Here is an 18,880-nt window from a genome sequence, read left to right as displayed (position 1 = left end):
ATGGCATTGCCGCTGTATTGTCTCATAAAATGACTGATGGGTCAGAGTGACCAATCGCTTTTGCATCTCGGTCTTTAACATCTGCTGAGTGCAATTACGCGCAAATTGACAGAGAAGCTTTGAGCTTGGTATGGGGTGTGAAAAAGTTTAATCAGTACCTATATGGACAGCATTTTACCTTAATTACTGATCACCAGCTCCTAGTATCCATCTTCAGCCCCCAAAAAGGTGTTCCAGCCATGGCAGCTGCACGCTTACAAAGATGGGCTTTGTTCTTAGGAGCACATACATACACCATCGAATATAAAGGTACTAAGCTACATGGAAATGCTGATGGGCTATCTCGCCTTCCACAAGCAAAGACTGAAAAAGCTATAGATCCTGCTGTAGTGCTCCACATGTCACAGATAGCGCCTCTTCCTGTCACCAGTGCTCAGGTGCAAAAAGAGACAAGGAGAGACCCTGTCCTAGCTAAAGTTTATGACTTGACAGTGAATGGATGGCCAGCACACGGAGACACCCAGCTCCCGGAGTACTCCACCCAACGAGACCAACTATCTGTGTGCCAAGGTTGCATTATGTGGGGTGCACGTGTTCTTGTACCTCCAAAGCTACGTTCGAGAGTGCTTACCTCATTGCATGAAGGGCACCTTGGTGTAGTCAAAATGAAAAGCCTCTCCAGAAGTTATGTGTGGTGGCCTGGCATAGATGGCCAAATTGAAAACCTTGCTAGGACATGCACAGGTTGTCAACAGACCCAGCGCCAACCCCAGACAGCACCTATCCACACATGGGAGTGGCCTGCCGCCCCCTGGCAATGCATACATGTCGATTATGCTGGTCCATTTTTGGATCACATGTTTCTTGTCGTGGTCGACGCTCATTCAAAGTGGCCTGAAATCTTCATGATAAAGAAGGCAACTTCTACTAAGACTGTGAACCTCTTGTGAATGCTGTTCGCTCGCACGGGCTTACCTCTGCAACTGGTGAGTGACAACGGTAGTCAGTTCACAGGGGAGGAGTTTCAATGTTTTCTCAAGAGCAATGGAATAAAGCACATCACGTCAGCTCCTCACCACCCTGCTACGAATGGACTAGCGGAACGTCTTGTTCAAACATTCAAACAGTCCATGAAAGCAAGTAGGAAGGAGGACATGCCACTGCAACAGAAGGTAGCAAACTTCCTTCTGGCCTACAGAAACACTGTACATGCTACAACAGGACAGACACCTGCGATGCTGTTCATGGGAAGGAGTTTGAGTTAGTGTGGGGCCCAACATGGTCTGGCACAGGCACGTGGACCAACTTCTGGATGCTTCAGCTGGAGAAGTCACAGCGCAACAAGAGGGCTCAGATACTTCCCAGAACTCAGAGGACACCCCCCTCATGACACCAGATTGTGCTGCTGTTAATGGTGACACCCAAATTCCAGCAACTGCGAACTCCACTCTGCATAGTGTAACTGACTCTGAATCCTCAGTACGACGTTACCCTGAGCGAAATCGTACACCACCTCAGAGACTTGATTTATAGTTAACTTGTATAGAGATTGTTGAACTGATTGTTGATTGTAAAAAAAAAAATAAAAAATGTTGTTTTGGTTTATACTTGACATTTCATAATGGTGCCTTATTTGGGTTTAATTTATGGTCATCGGAAATGTATATTCCCTGAAATGTTTTATTGTTTTGTTTAATGTTGGCTCAGAGTACATCAAAGCTGGAAGGGAGGAATTGTTATGTATTTGGAAAAAGAATACATTATTTCAGTATTTAGAATAGGCATTTGGCACTACTTTTGTTAAGTGATAGAATGGTCAGTATACCTTTAATAGGTTAAGTGATACGTCAGCGTAGGGATACCTGTGTGATTGAATTTGTACTTGAACAGTAAAGACCCTAAACTGTATCTCGTGGTTCAACTCATCATTTTATTGCTGTTAGTGTAAGAGAAGAAACACAACACAACCTAGCAAAGCTTAACATCATTAAACACATGGCCCTCAGTTTCAGAAACAGCCACCGAGAGTGGAGGAGCGGCAGGTCCCTCATCTGTTACTGAGGACGTGAGACAAGGTGAGCTCATGAAGTGTCACGGTGAGGTGTGGTGTGGACCCAAATGCAGGACAGCAAGGCAGGTAGTGATCAAACCCCAAGACTGGGTGTTTAATATAATGGGTACAGGAAACAACAGGTAAACAGAGACGGGAGCACTTAACTGACACGTAACAGGAAATAATGATCCGACAAAGACTGACTGGGGAAAAAGACTAATATACACATGGGGAGATGATTACAAATCAGAAACAGCTGGGGCAAACAGAGAACATGGCACGTAGAACTAGACAGGGAACATAATACACATAGAAATACAAAAACTAGACAATGAAGCAGGGACTGAAAACAGAAAACACTACGATTTGTCAAAAAACACAGATTTTATTGGGGTCCCACTCAATTTCCCTAGGACCCACTCAAATTACCACCTGTGGGTCCCGGGGACTCACTACATTGAAAACCTATTTACATCACTGCCACACATGCTTATTTAAAGGAGAATTCCATCCCTTTTGAGAATTCACAAATGTTATTTTTGTGCCCCAGGACAGTTCAGTCAATACTTGTGAACGTGCAAAACTCTTAACTAAAGCTAGAAACTGGAGAACTGGCCCTTTAATTTGTGATGTCACTAGGATGTGAAATCTGGCTATACTCCATAGACAATGACTGCCGAGAGACGAGCTGAGGAAATTCAGATATGTTCATTTGTACGACACGTCATCTCCGATTATAAAGACTACCAATGTCAGTGAATTTGTGGTGAGAAATATCCAGAATGAGTTTCAGAGAATGTAAACACTACTTCTTCTTCTTCTGTTATTACTTCTGTACGAACAAAGCACGCCACTGCCATCTAGCGTTTTGGTGGTCTTCACAAACCAAATCACCAACACAGAACTATAAATACTTGCACTGCCGTAGACACCTGCGGCGTAGCCACAGTGGCACTTCAAGTATAGTGTAGTATAACTTGGCCTTCAGGGCAGTGAGGCTTTAAAGGTCTTCTAGGGGGATATATAATCTCCACAGCAAACTCCAAAACCAAACACACACAGTAAAGTTGCTAAAGGTCACACTTGAGAAATAATCCATTCAGGGTAAGCTAAACGTACAACAGTGTTTCACAAACAATTCACTGCAAACAAGGGTCCCAATGCCTGCACTGAGACTAACCTGGAAGCCTGATACCTGAGGGTGACCAAACACCTAGCAGGCCAAGCTCTATTCCTCCCAACACTCTGAGGGCTGGTGGAAAAAGGAAGGTCAGAGGAAGGAGCAGTTTGAGGAACTCCCTCCGAACAGGAGGCAGAGCTGGAAGATTTGGGGCGGTCAGAGCCCATGTCCTTGGCAGAGGTCAGAAACCACCTTGGTGGGAGTGGATAAAATGAATCCTGAAATGCTGAAGGCTCTGGATATTGATGGGCTGTTGTGGCTGACACGTCTCTTCAGTGTTGTGTAGACTTCGGGATTGGTGCCCTTGGATTGGCAGACAGGGGTGGAGAGGGGTTCCCATTCTTCACATTAAGTCAAGCATGTCTGCGGGAGTGACTGAGGGAGAGGTCGTCACGCCCGCAGTTGCCAACAGCCTCCTATCAGTGTCGGCGTCCCCATCCATACCACCTCCCCTGCCACCTCTGACAAGGAGCCCATGCAGATTGGAGGGATGCGTCTCTCCCAGGGAGAGCGGGACTGAAGGAGGAGAAATGGCTGTTGTTTGTATTGTGGGTCTCCTGAGCACTTCCAAGCCTCCTGTCTCAAGCGTCCAGTAAAAGAGGAGACCCGTCAGTAGATGGGGAACTTCTGTTTCCAGCAACTTCTCCCACTCAAGTGATGTTGTCAGCTGTCTTGTCTTGGGGTTCACATGTACTGGGCTCTGGGGAACCTGCTGGACGTTTTATTGGCTCAAGCTTGTGGAATAGGAGGAGGCAATGTGCGCCACGGCACTGGATGGGCGGCCCCTAGGCACTGTCAGGCACCTTCTTTGGCTGGTCCTGGAGGGGACCACAGGGAAGAGCTCGCCTTTTACCTCGTCGACTCACCAGTGCTCCCTTTGGTCCTAGGTCTTCCCTGGCTCTCTTGTCACAAGGAGGCACTGAAGGAGGCATTGGAGGCATGGCATTGCTGGTTGGAGGGGCATGAAGATCCTTTTGTGGTATGGATGGACCACAAAAACCCCTCATACATCTGGGAGGCCAAATATCTCAACTCCCGCCAAGCACGGATGGTTCTCTTCTTCACCAGGTTTAACTTCAACCTCTCCTAATGACCTGGCAGTAATAATGTCATGCGATTTTGACATCTTAGAGGAGAAAGTGGAACCTGAGCCCATCCTGCTTTCGTCCTGCATTATCACCCCCATGACTTGGGGAGTGGAGGCCGAGGTCTCCCAATCATCTTTATGTGCCGGCACCTGTGCACTCCCGTGTGCTCACATGGGGTCATTCCTCCCGGTTAGTGGGTCATCTGGGGGTACAGAGGATGCTGCTTTTGGTCAAGCGGCGGTTCTGGTGGTCTTCCATGGCCCAGGATGTCTACCACAAATCCCCAAACCAACGTCCCGCTGGTCTGCTCTGCCTATTGCCGACACCCCACCGTCCCTGGTCTCACCTCTTGGTTGACTTCATCACTGGCCTGTCCCCATCTGAGGGAAAAACTGTTGGTGGTAGATCGCTTCTCCAAGGCGACTCACTTCATCGCCCTGCCTAAGCTTCCCTCCCCCCGTGAGACTGCAGCTTTCCTACTGCAGCATGTGTTTCGTCTCCACGGCTTCCCCAGTTCATGTCCCATTTTTGGAGGGCTTTCTGTTCCCTTGTTGGCGCCTCCGCCAGCCTCTCGTCAGGTTGGAGACCACACTACGCTGCCTTGTCGAGTCCAACCCAACTACTTGGAACTCCTAGCTGGTAAAGGCAATAGCCGATAACCACCTCCAGTCTTCCTCCACGTATGAGACTTCAATTACCCATGTGAAGTATTCTGCTCTTTTCTAGTACACACGGACATATTACATATTATAATCTCCTCTCTGTCATGCCAGTCCTGCCAAGTCTTGGTCTCACATAGCCACTGTCTGCGTCCTAGTTCTCAGCTCCGCATCATCACAAGTTCAAGTTCAGGTTGTATAGTGCTCTAGTCAGGTTGTCTTTTGTTTATTCACTGTCAATCTTTATGGCAGTTCGTGATAGGTAAGTTTCAGGTTTTATTTATTTCCTATATCCTAGTATAGTTAGTTTAGCTAGGTAGGTAAGTAGATAGGTGTTTAGTTATTCTGCTTCCCCACCTGTTCCTGTGCTTCCTGTGGTTTCAATAAACCTGTTGCTGCTGTTCCACTGCCTCTTATCTATACTCTGTGCTTGGTTCCAATACTGTCATCTTTTGCATGGCTTGCTGATCTTCTGTTGCTGCAAAAGTTAAAGAGACATTCCAGAATCCAGCAATAATTAAAGAGATATTCCAGACCATTCTCATCAATCCTCACTCCATATCTTCATCCAAAACTGAGGGGTTGCCAGGTGTACAACAGCTGTATGTGTTGTCTCCTTTCCAACGGGTTTCCCACAAGTAGCCTCTGAAGGATGCCATTTTGTAATTACATTAGAGATATGCATAAGGCTTTCAATCGCACTTCGTCTTCAGAGGGTACAGTAGTAGAAGCATGTGAAGACAGATAAGATGCATAAAACACCAATGTGATAAAATGCGTAAAAAATAGGGGTGCGTCGATCTGTATCTCGACGCATGATCAACGATCCTATTCATGTAAGCTGGGGCGTAATTTCCACTGGGGACGGGGGGGACATGTCCGGAGTCAGCACTTATATTAAAACGGGCCACGCCGTGGTGTTCATAACAAGTGCAGCATTATATATTGATATGCAAATTATCGTATGACATCATCTGGCAACTTCTAGCGACTTTCTGAGCAGTATAGTATAGTACTGACAGTGTGTGACTTCTAAAAAAACTTCTAAAAAAAGTTTCATATTCTTTGATACATTTTGTATATGTTTGTTGTGATTGAAGTTGCAAATGACACATTATCTATCGATAGTGCCACAATAATGTACCATAGATCTGTCAGTCCTATTCTTCAAAATATATATCTATCCATAATTGAATAACTCAACATGTGAAGTTCACTAAAGTTGTGGGTTAAGCAATACAGAAAGTAAGACAGTTTTTCTTATGCATATTTAGTACTATTCTGGCAGAATTTAGCATGATGACCAACTTAATTATTTCCCGGATTTTGTATTGGTTACCGTAGTCCGTAAATGTATGTAGAAATGCAGGAAATGGGATTCAAATCGCAAATTGTTTTCTGGGGGAGTACCCCCAGACTCCCCGTTTTATTGTGTCCTCCCCACTTCTCAAACCAAAGTTACACCCTTGAGCCCAGGTATAGTTTAACTGTGAAACTCCCAAAGATCTATGAGTAAAGAAAAAAAGATACCACATTCTTAAAAGTTCCTCAAAGTTGGGAAGTTGCTGTTCCATTCCCACGCCCACCAGGGAAGAACTGATAACATCATAAACGTTTAAATTGGAGAGATGGTAGTAGAGACATTACATCACCCATTTCTAATGTGGTGATCATGCTGACACATGATGGTGTCACATGAAGTAGGCGTGAAGACAAAGCTCATATACAGGATGGGAGGGCAGGCAAACCCTCCAGACCAGCTCTGCCCTTGTGGACATGAGCGTGGCCTCGAACCTGCTAACTGTCTGCACTGGGAAAATCGATGGATGATTTTGTATTCTGCATGCAAACTCAATAGCTGTCACCCTTCGAAAGATGATGGATCTTGACTGTTTTGGAAATACACACTGGAGAGGATTCTTTGTGTTTTGTGCTCCAATTACATCAATAGTTCAATATTTTTTTGTGTCTTTTCTGCTTCTCCAACATGTCAAATCAATCTCAGACCAACATCACTGTTGGAGTGCAGTATCAAGGGTCACTGGAGAGAGCGTTGTTTTCCATTCTGACTACGTTGCCATGCTGCTCTTTCCTCTACATTAATGGGGTCATGCTGTACACCCTGAGGAGTAAGCGGGTGTTTCGTGAAACCTCCCGTTACATTCTGCTGTATAATCTCCTTTTCGCAGACACCCTTCAGCTGGCACTGAGCCAGTTACTTTACATACTGACTGCTTGTAGAATAACACTGACATTTCCTGTGTGTGGTATTCTCACTATGCTCACCGATCTCACAACTGAAATCTCCCCTCTCACCCTGGTGGTGATGTCACTGGAGAGATATGTAGCTGTGTGCTACCCACTGAGGCACGCTGCCATCATCACCATCAGAAGCACAGGCGTGTCCATCGCTGTGGTGTGGGCCTTCAGTTGTCTTAACATCCTCATTCACGTTCTTATAATGTTAACTTTCCCCTTTGAAGACCTGGAGAGTCTGCAGATGACTGACCTTTGCTCCAGAGTAGCCATGTTTCTTGTGCCAATGTCTGATCATTACGACAGAGGCTATACTTGTTTTGTCTTTCTATCAGCTGCTGTGGCAATCATTTGCTCCTATATTGGTGTGACCGTAGCAGCCCGGTCTGCCTCCACAGACAAAGCCTCAGCCAGCAAGGCTCGTAACACAGTGCTGCTGCATCTGATACAGCTGGGCCTGAGTCTCTCCTCAACCATGTACTCCTTACTCCTCTTAGCTATCGTGAGAACAGTAAAGAGAATAGTATTTGTGCGCATCCAGATTGTTCTCTTTGTGTTTGTTTTCATCCTCCCCAGGTGTCTAAGTGCTCTCATCTATGGCCTCAGAGACCAAACCATCAGACCCATCCTCATGTATCACCTATGTTGCCGACTGAAACTCTCAGTCATGTTCCACCGAAGCTGAGGTCTGGCCATAGGCTACATGGAATGTTTCAAGCATGTGCATATGTGACATTTCAAAACCCATGCAATTATCAGGCAGGCCTTAATAAGCAAGCACATCCAATTTTACTGACTGAATGAGAAATACATTTCCAAAACACTGATAAACTCATCTGTAGTCAATATTCCTGAAATCCAGACTATAACCAGCCTATAAAACTGTTTTAATTTTGTCCACCGAGGACATAAGTTAGCTACTCATTTGAAGAGTATGGAAATTTGTTTTAATTTCATGCTATGTATAATTTCGTAAGAGTAGTTCTCCTCACTTGATGGATACATCAATTTGGAAGAAAACTTCAATTTCAATTTCAGGGAATGTGGAGGCAGAGCAAATGGGCTAGTGCCTTTCAATTAAATTCAAGCTAGGTTTGCTGCACTTAATGATATGCATGATCATACATATATATAGATATCAATAAAATAAGAATGCGGCTTACTATTGTATTGTTTTGTATACTATTGTACATTCCTGCATTATATATGGTCCTCACATATTACATTTTTACTTAAAATTAGTGCAACAGTAGAATAAGCTTCAATTCCCAGATCACCAACATTACAGGCAACCAATAGTTAGGAAGACCTGATCTGCAAACCTATAATACAAATCCAATCCATAAAGTTTGAAAGTAAAATGTGTTTGTGCGTTGATGCATTTTGTAGTTGTAAACAGCTATTTGCTTTTGAATTCACAAATGTTATTCCTGTGCCCCAGGACAGTTCAGTCAATACTTGTGAACATGCAAAACTCTTTCCTAAAGCTAGAAAATGAAGAACTGACCCTTGAATTTGTGACGTCACTGGGATGTAAAATCTGGCTCTGCTCCATGGACAGTGAATGGGGCTCTGACTTTGTTGACTTTTCTTTGAGTTCTTAAACCCAAATGAGGTTTAAATTCTGGTTCATACCTGTTAGCATAGAATAGAATATGAACTTCATACACAACTCAACATAGCATCTTATGGATCCACAAAGTCAGCCCCCCATTTGTCTGATTTTACATCCCAGTGACATCACAAGTTAAAGGGATAAAGGGTTCTCTCTGATTTCTATCTTAGTTCACAAACACTGACTGAACTGTTCTTGGCCACAGAAATCACATATGTGAACGATTAAAATGGGTGACATTTCAATGTGAAATACAGGTGGGTGTTATCACCTGCTGGGCATATCAGCCACACCTCCCAACGGTGCCCTTTGGTCAGCTGCAGGTATTACGAAAGAGGGGAAGAATAATGTAAAGAAATTGCTGACACACGATGCCTCTTCCTCAAGACCAAACGTGTATTCTATATGGCATTTGTCAGAGTCATACAGTTGAGGGTTAGGGTTAGGGCACCAACATTTCAATTACAGTATTAACTCTTTCACATTACCTTATAAAATAAACAGAAATTATTCCTTTCTGGTGAACATATAATATACAATTATCAATAGGAAAATTCTCTCATAAAATAAGGCTAGGGTCCAGGTCAAAGTCATTGTGCAGGGTGTGTGTGTATGTGTGTGTGTGTGGGGGGGGGGGGTTCAGGGGTCATGGCTGGCTGGCACAGGGGTCGCTGATGTTGTTGAACAGTCCAGTGGCCGCCGGCACAAAGGAACGCCTGAGGTGCTCCGTCCTGCAGCGTATCTTATCGCTTATTCTAATTAAGTATGACCGAATTCTACTATCCGGAGATTTTAGCCTTCATACAGATGATGAATCAGACAAAAAAGCAATAGAGTTCATAAGCCTTGTATAGAGGCTTGATTTAATTCAACATGTAAGTGCACTAACAGAACATTAGAGGCCACTCACTTGATCTGGTTCTTTCTAAAGGCATTGATATTGTCATTTCATCCATCCTTGATGTCCCTTTCTCTGATCACTCGTGTATTTTTTCTTGCTGACATTTGCACTGCCAGTCTGACCCCCACTGAGCGATTGGTAACAAAACGGCATTTAGATGCTGATGCATTTTCTGCCCTGATGAGCTCTGTGCCTCCCCCTGCTACTGGCTGCTCCCTCCACAAAGTTGTGGATATATTTTATGAAAACCTCAGAATATCTATTGACAGTGTTGACCCCTGAAAGCTAGAAAAGCACACTGTAAGAGACCGGCACCATGGAAACACGATTTTACCCGAAACCTTAAAAAAAGAGTATAGAAAGGCAGAATGTAGATGGAGAAAATCTAAACTAACTGTTCACCTAGAGATCCTCAGAGAAAACATTAGAATGTACAACCAAGCTATTCGAAAAGAGAGACAGACTTACTTCTCCAATATAATCATTGAAAATAACCTCAGATAATCCCAGAATATTGTTTTCCACAATTAATAGCTTGCTCCATCCATTTCAAAATTCCAGTCTGGTCAACAATTTATCCTGTGAAGACTTTGCCTTATTTTTTAAGAATACAATTTCCGTCATAAGATCCAGCATTAAGAACATGAGCGGGGACCTGGTACTGGACCTTCCACCCAACCCCCCCTCTGCTACACTGAATAACTTTACTCCAATAGCTGGAGCTACGCTTCATAAAGTAGTGATGGGAATGAAATCATCTACTTGTTTACTTGACCCCATTCCCACTCGACTCTTCAAGGATAGTTTTGCTAGTCTTTCTTCCCACACTCTTCACATTTTAAACTCCTCCTTATTATCTGGTGTTTTTCCAAATGCGTTTAAATCTGCAGTCGTTAAACCTTTACTATAGAAGCCAAAACTGGATAGCAGTGTCCTTAATAATTACCGCCCCATCTCCAACATACCCTTTCTAGGCAAAGTGCTTGAGAAAGTGGTCTATAATCAAGTGAATGAATACCTCAAGGAAAACAAGATCATGGAACGATTCCAGTCTGGTTTCAGAGCGAACCACAGTACTGAGACCGCGCTGGTTAAAATAGTTAACGACCTTAGACTAAGCGCTGCTGCAGGTAATGTAGCAATCCTCATTCTGTTAGACTTTAGTGCCGCCTTCGACACGATTGATCATAAAATCTTGATTTATCGTCTTGAAAAGTGGGTTGGTTTATCTGGCAGTGCAATCAATTGGTTTCATTCATACTTATGTGGCAGACATTTTGCTGTATTGTTAAATGATGATTTCTCTGAGAACTTTAGCGTTGATTTCGGAATTCCTCAGGGAAGCATTCTTGGGCCTCTCCTTTTCTCTTTATATATGTTACCTTTAAGCTATGTCATTCGCCAATATGGGGTAAATTTTCACTTTTACTTTAGGTTCTAGGTACTCAAAGACGCTTCACATACAGGGTAAAATCATTTAATAGGTACATCTATTATAATAAAAAATAAAAGACAAGAATAAAAGTAGGTAGTTAAAAACTAGAGGAATCATGAGATGAGGGAAGGGAGAGGAGGTTAACAGGTGAAAGCAAGCTTGAAGAGGTGGGTTTTGAGGGCCTGTTTGAAGGTTTGTTGTCGGATGTGGATGGGGACGGCGTTCCAGAGGGAGGGTGCAGCAGCTGAAAAGGCCCTGTCACCCCAGGTCCGGAAATTGGTCCTGGTGGTCTTTAGGGTGGTTGCGTCCGCGGACCTGAGGCATCGGGTAGGGGTGTGGCGGGGGATGAGGTCGGAGAGGTATGGAGGGGCCAGGTTGTGTATGGCTTTGTAGGTGGTGAGTAGTATTTTAAAGGCAATCCTGTGTTTAACCGGGAGCCAGTGGAGGTTGTGAAGGACAGGGGTGATGTGATCGCGGCGGCAGGTGGAGGTGAGCAGGCGGGCAGCGGAGTTCTGGACGTATTGAAGTTTATTAAGGGTTTTGTTAGGTAAGCCGTAGAGGATGCTATTGCAGTAATCGAGTCTGGAAGTTATGAGGGCATGGATGAATGTTTCAGCAGCGGCAGAGGACAGGGAGGGCCGAAGGCGGGCAATGTTCCTGAGGTGGAAGAAGGCAATTTTTGTGACCTGGTTGACATGAGGTAGAAATGAGAGGGTGGGGTCAAGGATGATTCCAAGGTTGCGGACCTGGGTGGAGGGGGTGACGATGGAGCCATCGATGTTGAGTGAGAAGGTCTGGGCGGAGCGGGTGAGGGAGTTTGGGCCGATGATGAGGATTTCGGATTTATTGCAGTTGAGTTTGTGAAAGTTCCGTTGCATCCATGATTTAATGTCTGCAAGGCAGGTGTTGAGGGTGGAGTGGGTGGTTGAGGTGATGGTTTTGGAGGAGAGGTAAAGTTGAGTGTCATCGGCGTAGCAGTGGAAACGGAGGCCATGTCGGCGGAGGATCTGTCCAAGAGGAAGGATGTACAGGATGAAGAGGAGGGGACCAAGCACTGAACCCTGGGGGACACCGTGGGTGACTGGGGCAGTGGAGGATTTGCAGTTGTTTATGGAGATGTATTGATGTCTGTCAGAGAGATATGAGGTAAGCCAGGAGAGGGCGGTGCCGGTTATGCCGAGGGAGTGTTGAAGGCGTGAGAGGCGGATGGAATGGTTGATGGTATCAAAGGCGGCGCTGAGGTCAAGGAGGATGAGGATGGTGAGGAAGCCAGAGTCAGCAGAGAGAAGTATGTCGTTGGTGATTTTCAGTAGGGCGGTTTCAGTGCTGTGTTTGGAGCGGAAGCCGGATTGGAAAGGTTTGTAGAGGTTATTGGAGTCGAGGTGGGATTTGATTTGAGCAGCGACAACTCGCTCATGGATTTTGGACAGAAAGGGGAGGTTGGAGATGGGCCGGTAGTTGTTCAGGATGTCAGGGTCAAGACCAGGTTTTTTCAGTATGGGGGTGACAGCAGCAAGCTTGAGGGGGGGGGGATGAGGCCAGTGGACAAGGAGGAGTTAATTATATTGGTGATGAGTGGGGAGAGTGAGGGGAGGCAGACTAGAAAGGAGGGGATAGGGTCGAGGGCACAGGTTGAGGACTTCATGCTAGTGACTATGGAGGATAGGTCGGTTTCAGTGATTTCACTGAAGGATGTAAATGAGTGGCTTGGAAGTAGTGGGGGGTTGGGTTGAAGGCCAGAGAGGGTGGTGAAGGAGGAGGCAGCCAGCTGGTTGTGTATTGTGTCAATTTTAGTTTGGAAGAATGATAGAAATGAATTGCATTTGCTGGTGGTGAAGGAGCTAGAGATGGTGTTGAGGAGTTTGTTGATGGTGGAGAAAAGCAGTTTGGGGTTGTTGCAGCCAGATTGGATGATGGAGGAGTAGTGAGAGGAGCGTGCACTGTTGAGGGCATCTTTATATTGTTGTTGGTGGAGTTTGTAGGCATCCAAGTGGACAGTGAGACCGGTTCTTTTGGCAAGTCGTTCCAGTTGACGGCCTTTGGCTTTGAGATGGTGAAGTTGATCGGTGTACCAGGGGGCGGAGTGTGTGAAGGAGACGGGTTTGGTTTTTATGGGGGCAATTTCATCAAGACAGGAGGAGAGTGCGTCATTGTAGGTATTGACCAGGTCGATGGGGGAGATGTTCGGCGTGAGGGCAGAGTCGGAGATGATGTCGGCCAGGATGGAGGAGAGAGAGGAGGGGTTCCGGAATGTTATGGAGCGTTTCTGTTTGACAAGAGGGGTGGGGATGTCTATGTCCAGGGTGATAGCCAGATGGTCGGAGATGGTGAGGTCAGTGCTGGTTAGGTTGCTGATGGTGATGCCGGAGGTGCAGACCAGGTCCAGTGTGTGTCCTTTCCTGTGGGTGGGGAAATCTATGTGTTGGGTAATATTGAAATAGTGTAGAATGTCCAGGAGTTCCATTGTGGTTTTGCAGTTGGTAGAGTCGACATGGATGTTGAAGTCACCTAGTAGCAGAACAGATGGTGAAATGGCACAGAGCTGAGTTAGGAATTCAGACAAGTCAGAAGGAAATGCAGGGTTTGGCTTGGGGGGGCGATAAATGACAGTAGTGACCAGAGGTTTAGGACCAGACAGTTTAAAAGCAAGGTGTTCAAATGAGGAGGGGGTGGTAATGGATATTGCAGTAGTGTTGATGGTTTGTCGATGCAGTGTCGCTATTCCGCCACCACGCCCGTCCTGGCATGGTTTTTCCATGTAGGTGTATCCAACGGGTGCAGTCTGGTTTAGAGAGAAGTATTCCAGGGGTTTTTGGCAGGTTTCAGTGAGGCAGAGAAAGTCAAGTTTGTAGTCCATAATAAATTCACTGAGGATGAGGCCCTTGTTATTTAGGGATCGGGTGTTGAAAAGTGCAAATTTGAGATGTGATTGTTTCTGAGTGGGCTGGTTTGCTTTGACCAATGTTCGTAGGCAGGCAGAGTGCACGTGTGGTTCGTTGTGGTGACGTAGTGGAGCTGCGGCAGTGCGCCCGCTGGACCACATGGACGGGATGGCATGCTCCGACCCCGAGTAAACAAACTTTCGCCGGGAGCCTCTATGGATGTAGCTAGGTCGGCGTAACAGCCCAAGGTTTTTGATGGCTGAGATGCATAGAGGTGGAGTGATGTGGTTGTTGAATTTGAAAAGTTGCGAGGTGGAATATTTCAGCATCGTGAAGCCGGGGAGGATGATTAGCATGATGCTAGCTGCCCAGCTGCTGGCCAACTGAGAGACGGCGGTCCCAGCCAACAAGGGCTAACCGCACCGGGACAGCTGAGAGGCTGTCCGGGAAAGAACTCTCAGTAGTAGACAGCACTGAGCAGGGACGGAAGGATCCAGAAGTGCCGGTATGAGGCTGGGGAGCGTGTGCTGAGGAGGGTAGCTAAGGTCCCAGCCAGGGCGGGCTAACCGTAGCAGGGACAGCTGAAGAGGCTGCTAGCAGCTGACTGGAGAGACAGCGGTCCCAGCCAGCAAGGGCTAACTGCCCCGGGGCAGCTGAGGGCTGGCCGGGATAGAGCTCTCGGTAGCAGTGATAGCACTGGGCAGAGATGGGAAGATCCAGAAGTGCAAGCTGTCGAGAGAGTCTCCGACAGCAGCAGCAGCAACAGCAGCAGCGGTGGCAGCAAAGTGGCAACCAGTGAGACGGAGGTTATGCAGTCCAGAGTCGGGACCCACGGGAGAGTCGAGACGGAGCAATCGGGCTGTGCTCGGATGGGGCAGGTGAGGCAGCAGAGTCCAAACACTTTGCCTGGAGCGGGAGCTGGTGTAGCTGCTACATTAGCTGGTGTAGCAGGCTGGTGCAGCAGGCTGGTGCATGCAGGTATGTAACCACGAAATCCGTCAAAGTAGCGATCGGGTGGAGAATGTGTCCAGACACAACGTGATAAAAAAGGTACAAAACGGTTGAATCTATGGCAGGATAAAAAGTCAGAAAATAAAGCTAGCTAAAACGCAAAACTAATCTAATCTCAGATCTCAGATGGAGAAGCGGCAAACAAACAGCGCCAGCGTCCTCTCACATCCGGGGCAATTGTGAGCACATTACGGTGCTACACTTTACATGTTTTAACCAACTTCTTAAACCAATCTTCCATCCTAATAAACCTTTATGGCTTTTTAAATTAACTTATTCTATTTATATATTTATGTACCAAACACAGATATGTGTGAAATGGCGACTCTCTACACAGACAATGGCCAAGCATGCTCTCTGCGTCCTCTAGTTAGCCTGGCATGCAACACAGCAAGCTAGTGATCTTTTTACCTTTGTTTAAAACAAATTCAAAACATTTTCCGTTTACTTTCATAACTTAAAATATACCTTAAAACACCATGAGCATGTAACAGTAACTTGGAGACATCTTATAACGGTTTAACCTGAAAGAGGGGAAGAATAATGTAAAGAAATTGCTGACACATGATGCCTCTTCCTCAAGACCAAAGGTGTATTGAGGAAAGCAGCAACGAGCACCCCCCTCAGGCGCAACTCTGCAAGGCCAATGCAATCAATCGCACATTTCTTTGATTAGACATGACTAGCAGGTAACAGACGGATTAAACTGAACCTCAATACAATATTAATATAAAACACCATTATAATCTGCTAAAGTAAAATAATCAAACCTGTACAAAAGTAAAATAGCAGCCTTGTGAAAACCTTACTACTTTGCAGTATTGTAGTATTTCCCATGCAGCATTTAGCATAGAAATTCAAATCTTTCATATAAACCATTTTTTTCTATCCATTACACAGGGTCATTGGCGAGGGACCATCAATCCTCCTTGTCCCGGTACATCTCCTGGTGGCGGAGCAGTGGCAGGGACATCTCCCTGCCAGTCCCTACAGCTGGCCTCCGAGTAAATTGCTTGTTCCCCAACCCTGGGAGCTGGCTTTGGTCGATCCTCGCCAGGCCATCTGAGAGCTGTTTCTGGACAGATCTCCCTGTCTGCTTATCAGAAAGCTCAGCAGTGTACTGCCTCCCCAGACTTTGGATGGGCTACTCTGCCAGCAGTGGAATTTTCTCCCCACCTGCAGAAAAGGTGATGTTGTCGTTTCTGACCCCTTTTCTGAGGGACAGGCTTCATGACTTGGCAGTCTTAATCTTCATCCTTGCCCAGGACACCAGTTCATGAGCCTTTTCAGCAGCCTGGATGTGCATGCTGCTGTCTGCAGGATGCTTGTGACGTCGTCCAAGTAGCCTCTCAGTGGGGGTAGCCTCTGCCCTGATGGTAGCTTGACTCCTCCTACCATCTGTCTTGCGCTGATGAAGATGATCTTGAACGCTGCCACAAACAGGCTGGGAGAGATGGAGCATCCCATGGCAATACCGACCTCCAGCTGTTGCCACCCAGTTGTGAAGTTTTGGAGGGAAGTACATCTGCAGGTCTTTAAACTAGCATGACACAAGGGCGCAGTCCGGCATATGGAAGAACTCCATGGCAAACTCAATGAGTTGGTGTGGGACTGACCCATAGACGTTAGCGAGATTGAGCTATACGACTGGCTCTCTGGATCTGTTCCCATAAAATTGAAAAGTGCTCCACACACCCTGGGAGGCCTGGGACTCCCGCTTTCTGGCAGCTGGTATCGATGTAACCATTCTCAATGAGGTAGCTGGTCATCCATTGGGATGATCTGGCAAGATCTTGCCTTCCACATTCAGCAGCATGATGCTCCTGAACTGGCTGATGCCTTTGGAGTGTGGTGTTGAACTGGGAAGTAGATGGTGGAGGGCGAGGCACGTACCCTGGTGGTCCTAACAGGATGCTCCGTGCAGGGTCGCTGTACTGGCCTCTGATGTGCTGCTCCAGCTCCTCCTTGGTGACCTCCAGCTTCCCGCTCTTTTTGTCCTCAAGAAGCTGTCTGGCGTGATTGAAGGGGTTTCTGAAGAAACTGGCTCTTTCCTTTTCCTTCCTTTTCATCTCCATGCTATTTGGACCCATATCTCACTAATGGTGCATTATATTGTATTGAAATTTGTCAAGAGAATTGTTAAGGCAATTATGGAGATTTGTATGAAGTTTGCACTTTCTGTGATTATTATTAATAAATTAATCAATCCATTTTTGTACTGTTATTTTTTTATTATTATTATCGTTTTCCTCTTTGGGCTCAATTTCCCGTGAGATGGTACATGCTAGAGCCATGAAACTGCATCGTGGTCTAGTATGGCTTCAATTAGACCTACAAGAAATATGACCCCCATTGACCTGATGGTGGCGCTATAATTAAAAGTCAAAAATAAAAAGTTTAAAGGGCTGTATCTCCCACACAGTTTGTCCGATTTACATGAAACTTGGTACACATGTCCAGCTGACCGTACTCTACAAATTTGCCATAAGGACTCTCAAGGTTCGCCTGGAAAATTTTTGAGATATTTTGAATTTGAAAAACACATTTTTAACATCTTCTCCTACACCGTTTGACCAATTACCACCAAAATCGGTCAGTAGCATCTATGGTCCTACGCTCTTTAAATGTGGATCATAGATTGTTGATATCTACTGTAGTTTTGAAGATATTAACTCTTGTGAAGGAGGCATGGCCTATAAGCTAAATTGTTAACTTTGTGATAGATGGTCCAATCATCATGAAACCTGGACAACATGTTCACATATAATGAATGAACATGTGTGCAAAGCCATTCAAATATTGACCAATAGGGGGCGCCACAAAGGCCAGAAAACTGTATCTCCTAATCCAATAGGTGAAATTGCACGAAATTCGGTACACATACTCTAGGACCATGTCCTAGTCAAAATCTGAAGTTTGGTCATCATTAGTGAAAGTGGGCGTGGCCTATGACATTTTGGCTTAGAACTCAAACAGAATTTCACCAATCGCTATGAAACTTGGCAATCATGTTCCAACCTTTATGTGGAACATGCGCAACAATTTCCCTACAGATCCAAGTAGATTTTGCCCAACAGCAGCATTTTGAGTGTACAGCTAAACACAGTAAAGCCAATACGAAGTTGGATATTGACACCTTTTAACTTGCTATTACATTCTTCAGTATCAGAACTTGATAGCTTGGGGCCTGATGGCTCAACAGCCTAATATGACCAAACTGACAGTAATCTTAATGCAAACTTCCACGTTTCAGCTCTGGCTGCTGTACTGGCATGAACCCAGCCATCGCCGCTAGCGGCTATATTTAACTAGTTGAATTTATTATTGAGTGTTAAAAAAATTGTTAAGGTACATACCCTTTATTATTGGGGAGACCATCCCTAGAGGATTATATCCATTCATTTTGGAGTGTTTAGGAGTAATAATAATATAATTAACTTTAGATTAGCACAGAAGGATTTTTTTTATCATTTGGCGAAATAAAAATAGTTGGGACATACAACCAATATAATTGGTAAGATTAACCCTGGAGTCTCATTGTGTGATTATTGAATGGCTATTTAATTACATTTGCCTTAATGGGGCCTTCGAGGATTGAGGAATTTTGGGGATATACCCTTGCTGCCGGCCCCCGACTGCATCCTAGTTTAGAAGATCTAGCCAGGCCCTTCTCTGTAACTAGTTCTGAGAAGGATACAAATTTGTTATTTTTAAGAAGATCTTGAATTGTTGTAATACATTTTGCTTTCCAGCTAGTCCAATTCAGGATTTTCTTATTAATTGATATATTTGGGTTGTTC

General features: G+C 45.4%; 1 protein-coding gene across 1 annotated transcript; it reads left to right on the top strand.

The window, feature by feature from the left end:
- Positions 1-6,967: 6,967 nt before the first annotated feature.
- Positions 6,968-7,921, top strand: LOC139919996 (odorant receptor 131-2-like). The gene has a single exon (XM_071909927.2). It carries the CDS (start codon positions 6,968-6,970, stop codon positions 7,919-7,921), a length of 954 nt encoding a protein of 317 aa, XP_071766028.2.
- Positions 7,922-18,880: the final 10,959 nt, after the last annotated feature.

This window comes from Centroberyx gerrardi, chromosome 11, assembly GCF_048128805.1.
Source record: "Centroberyx gerrardi isolate f3 chromosome 11, fCenGer3.hap1.cur.20231027, whole genome shotgun sequence".
Classification (NCBI taxonomy): Eukaryota; Metazoa; Chordata; class Actinopteri; order Beryciformes; family Berycidae; genus Centroberyx; species Centroberyx gerrardi.
This window is presented reverse-complemented; position numbering and strand designations above follow the sequence as displayed.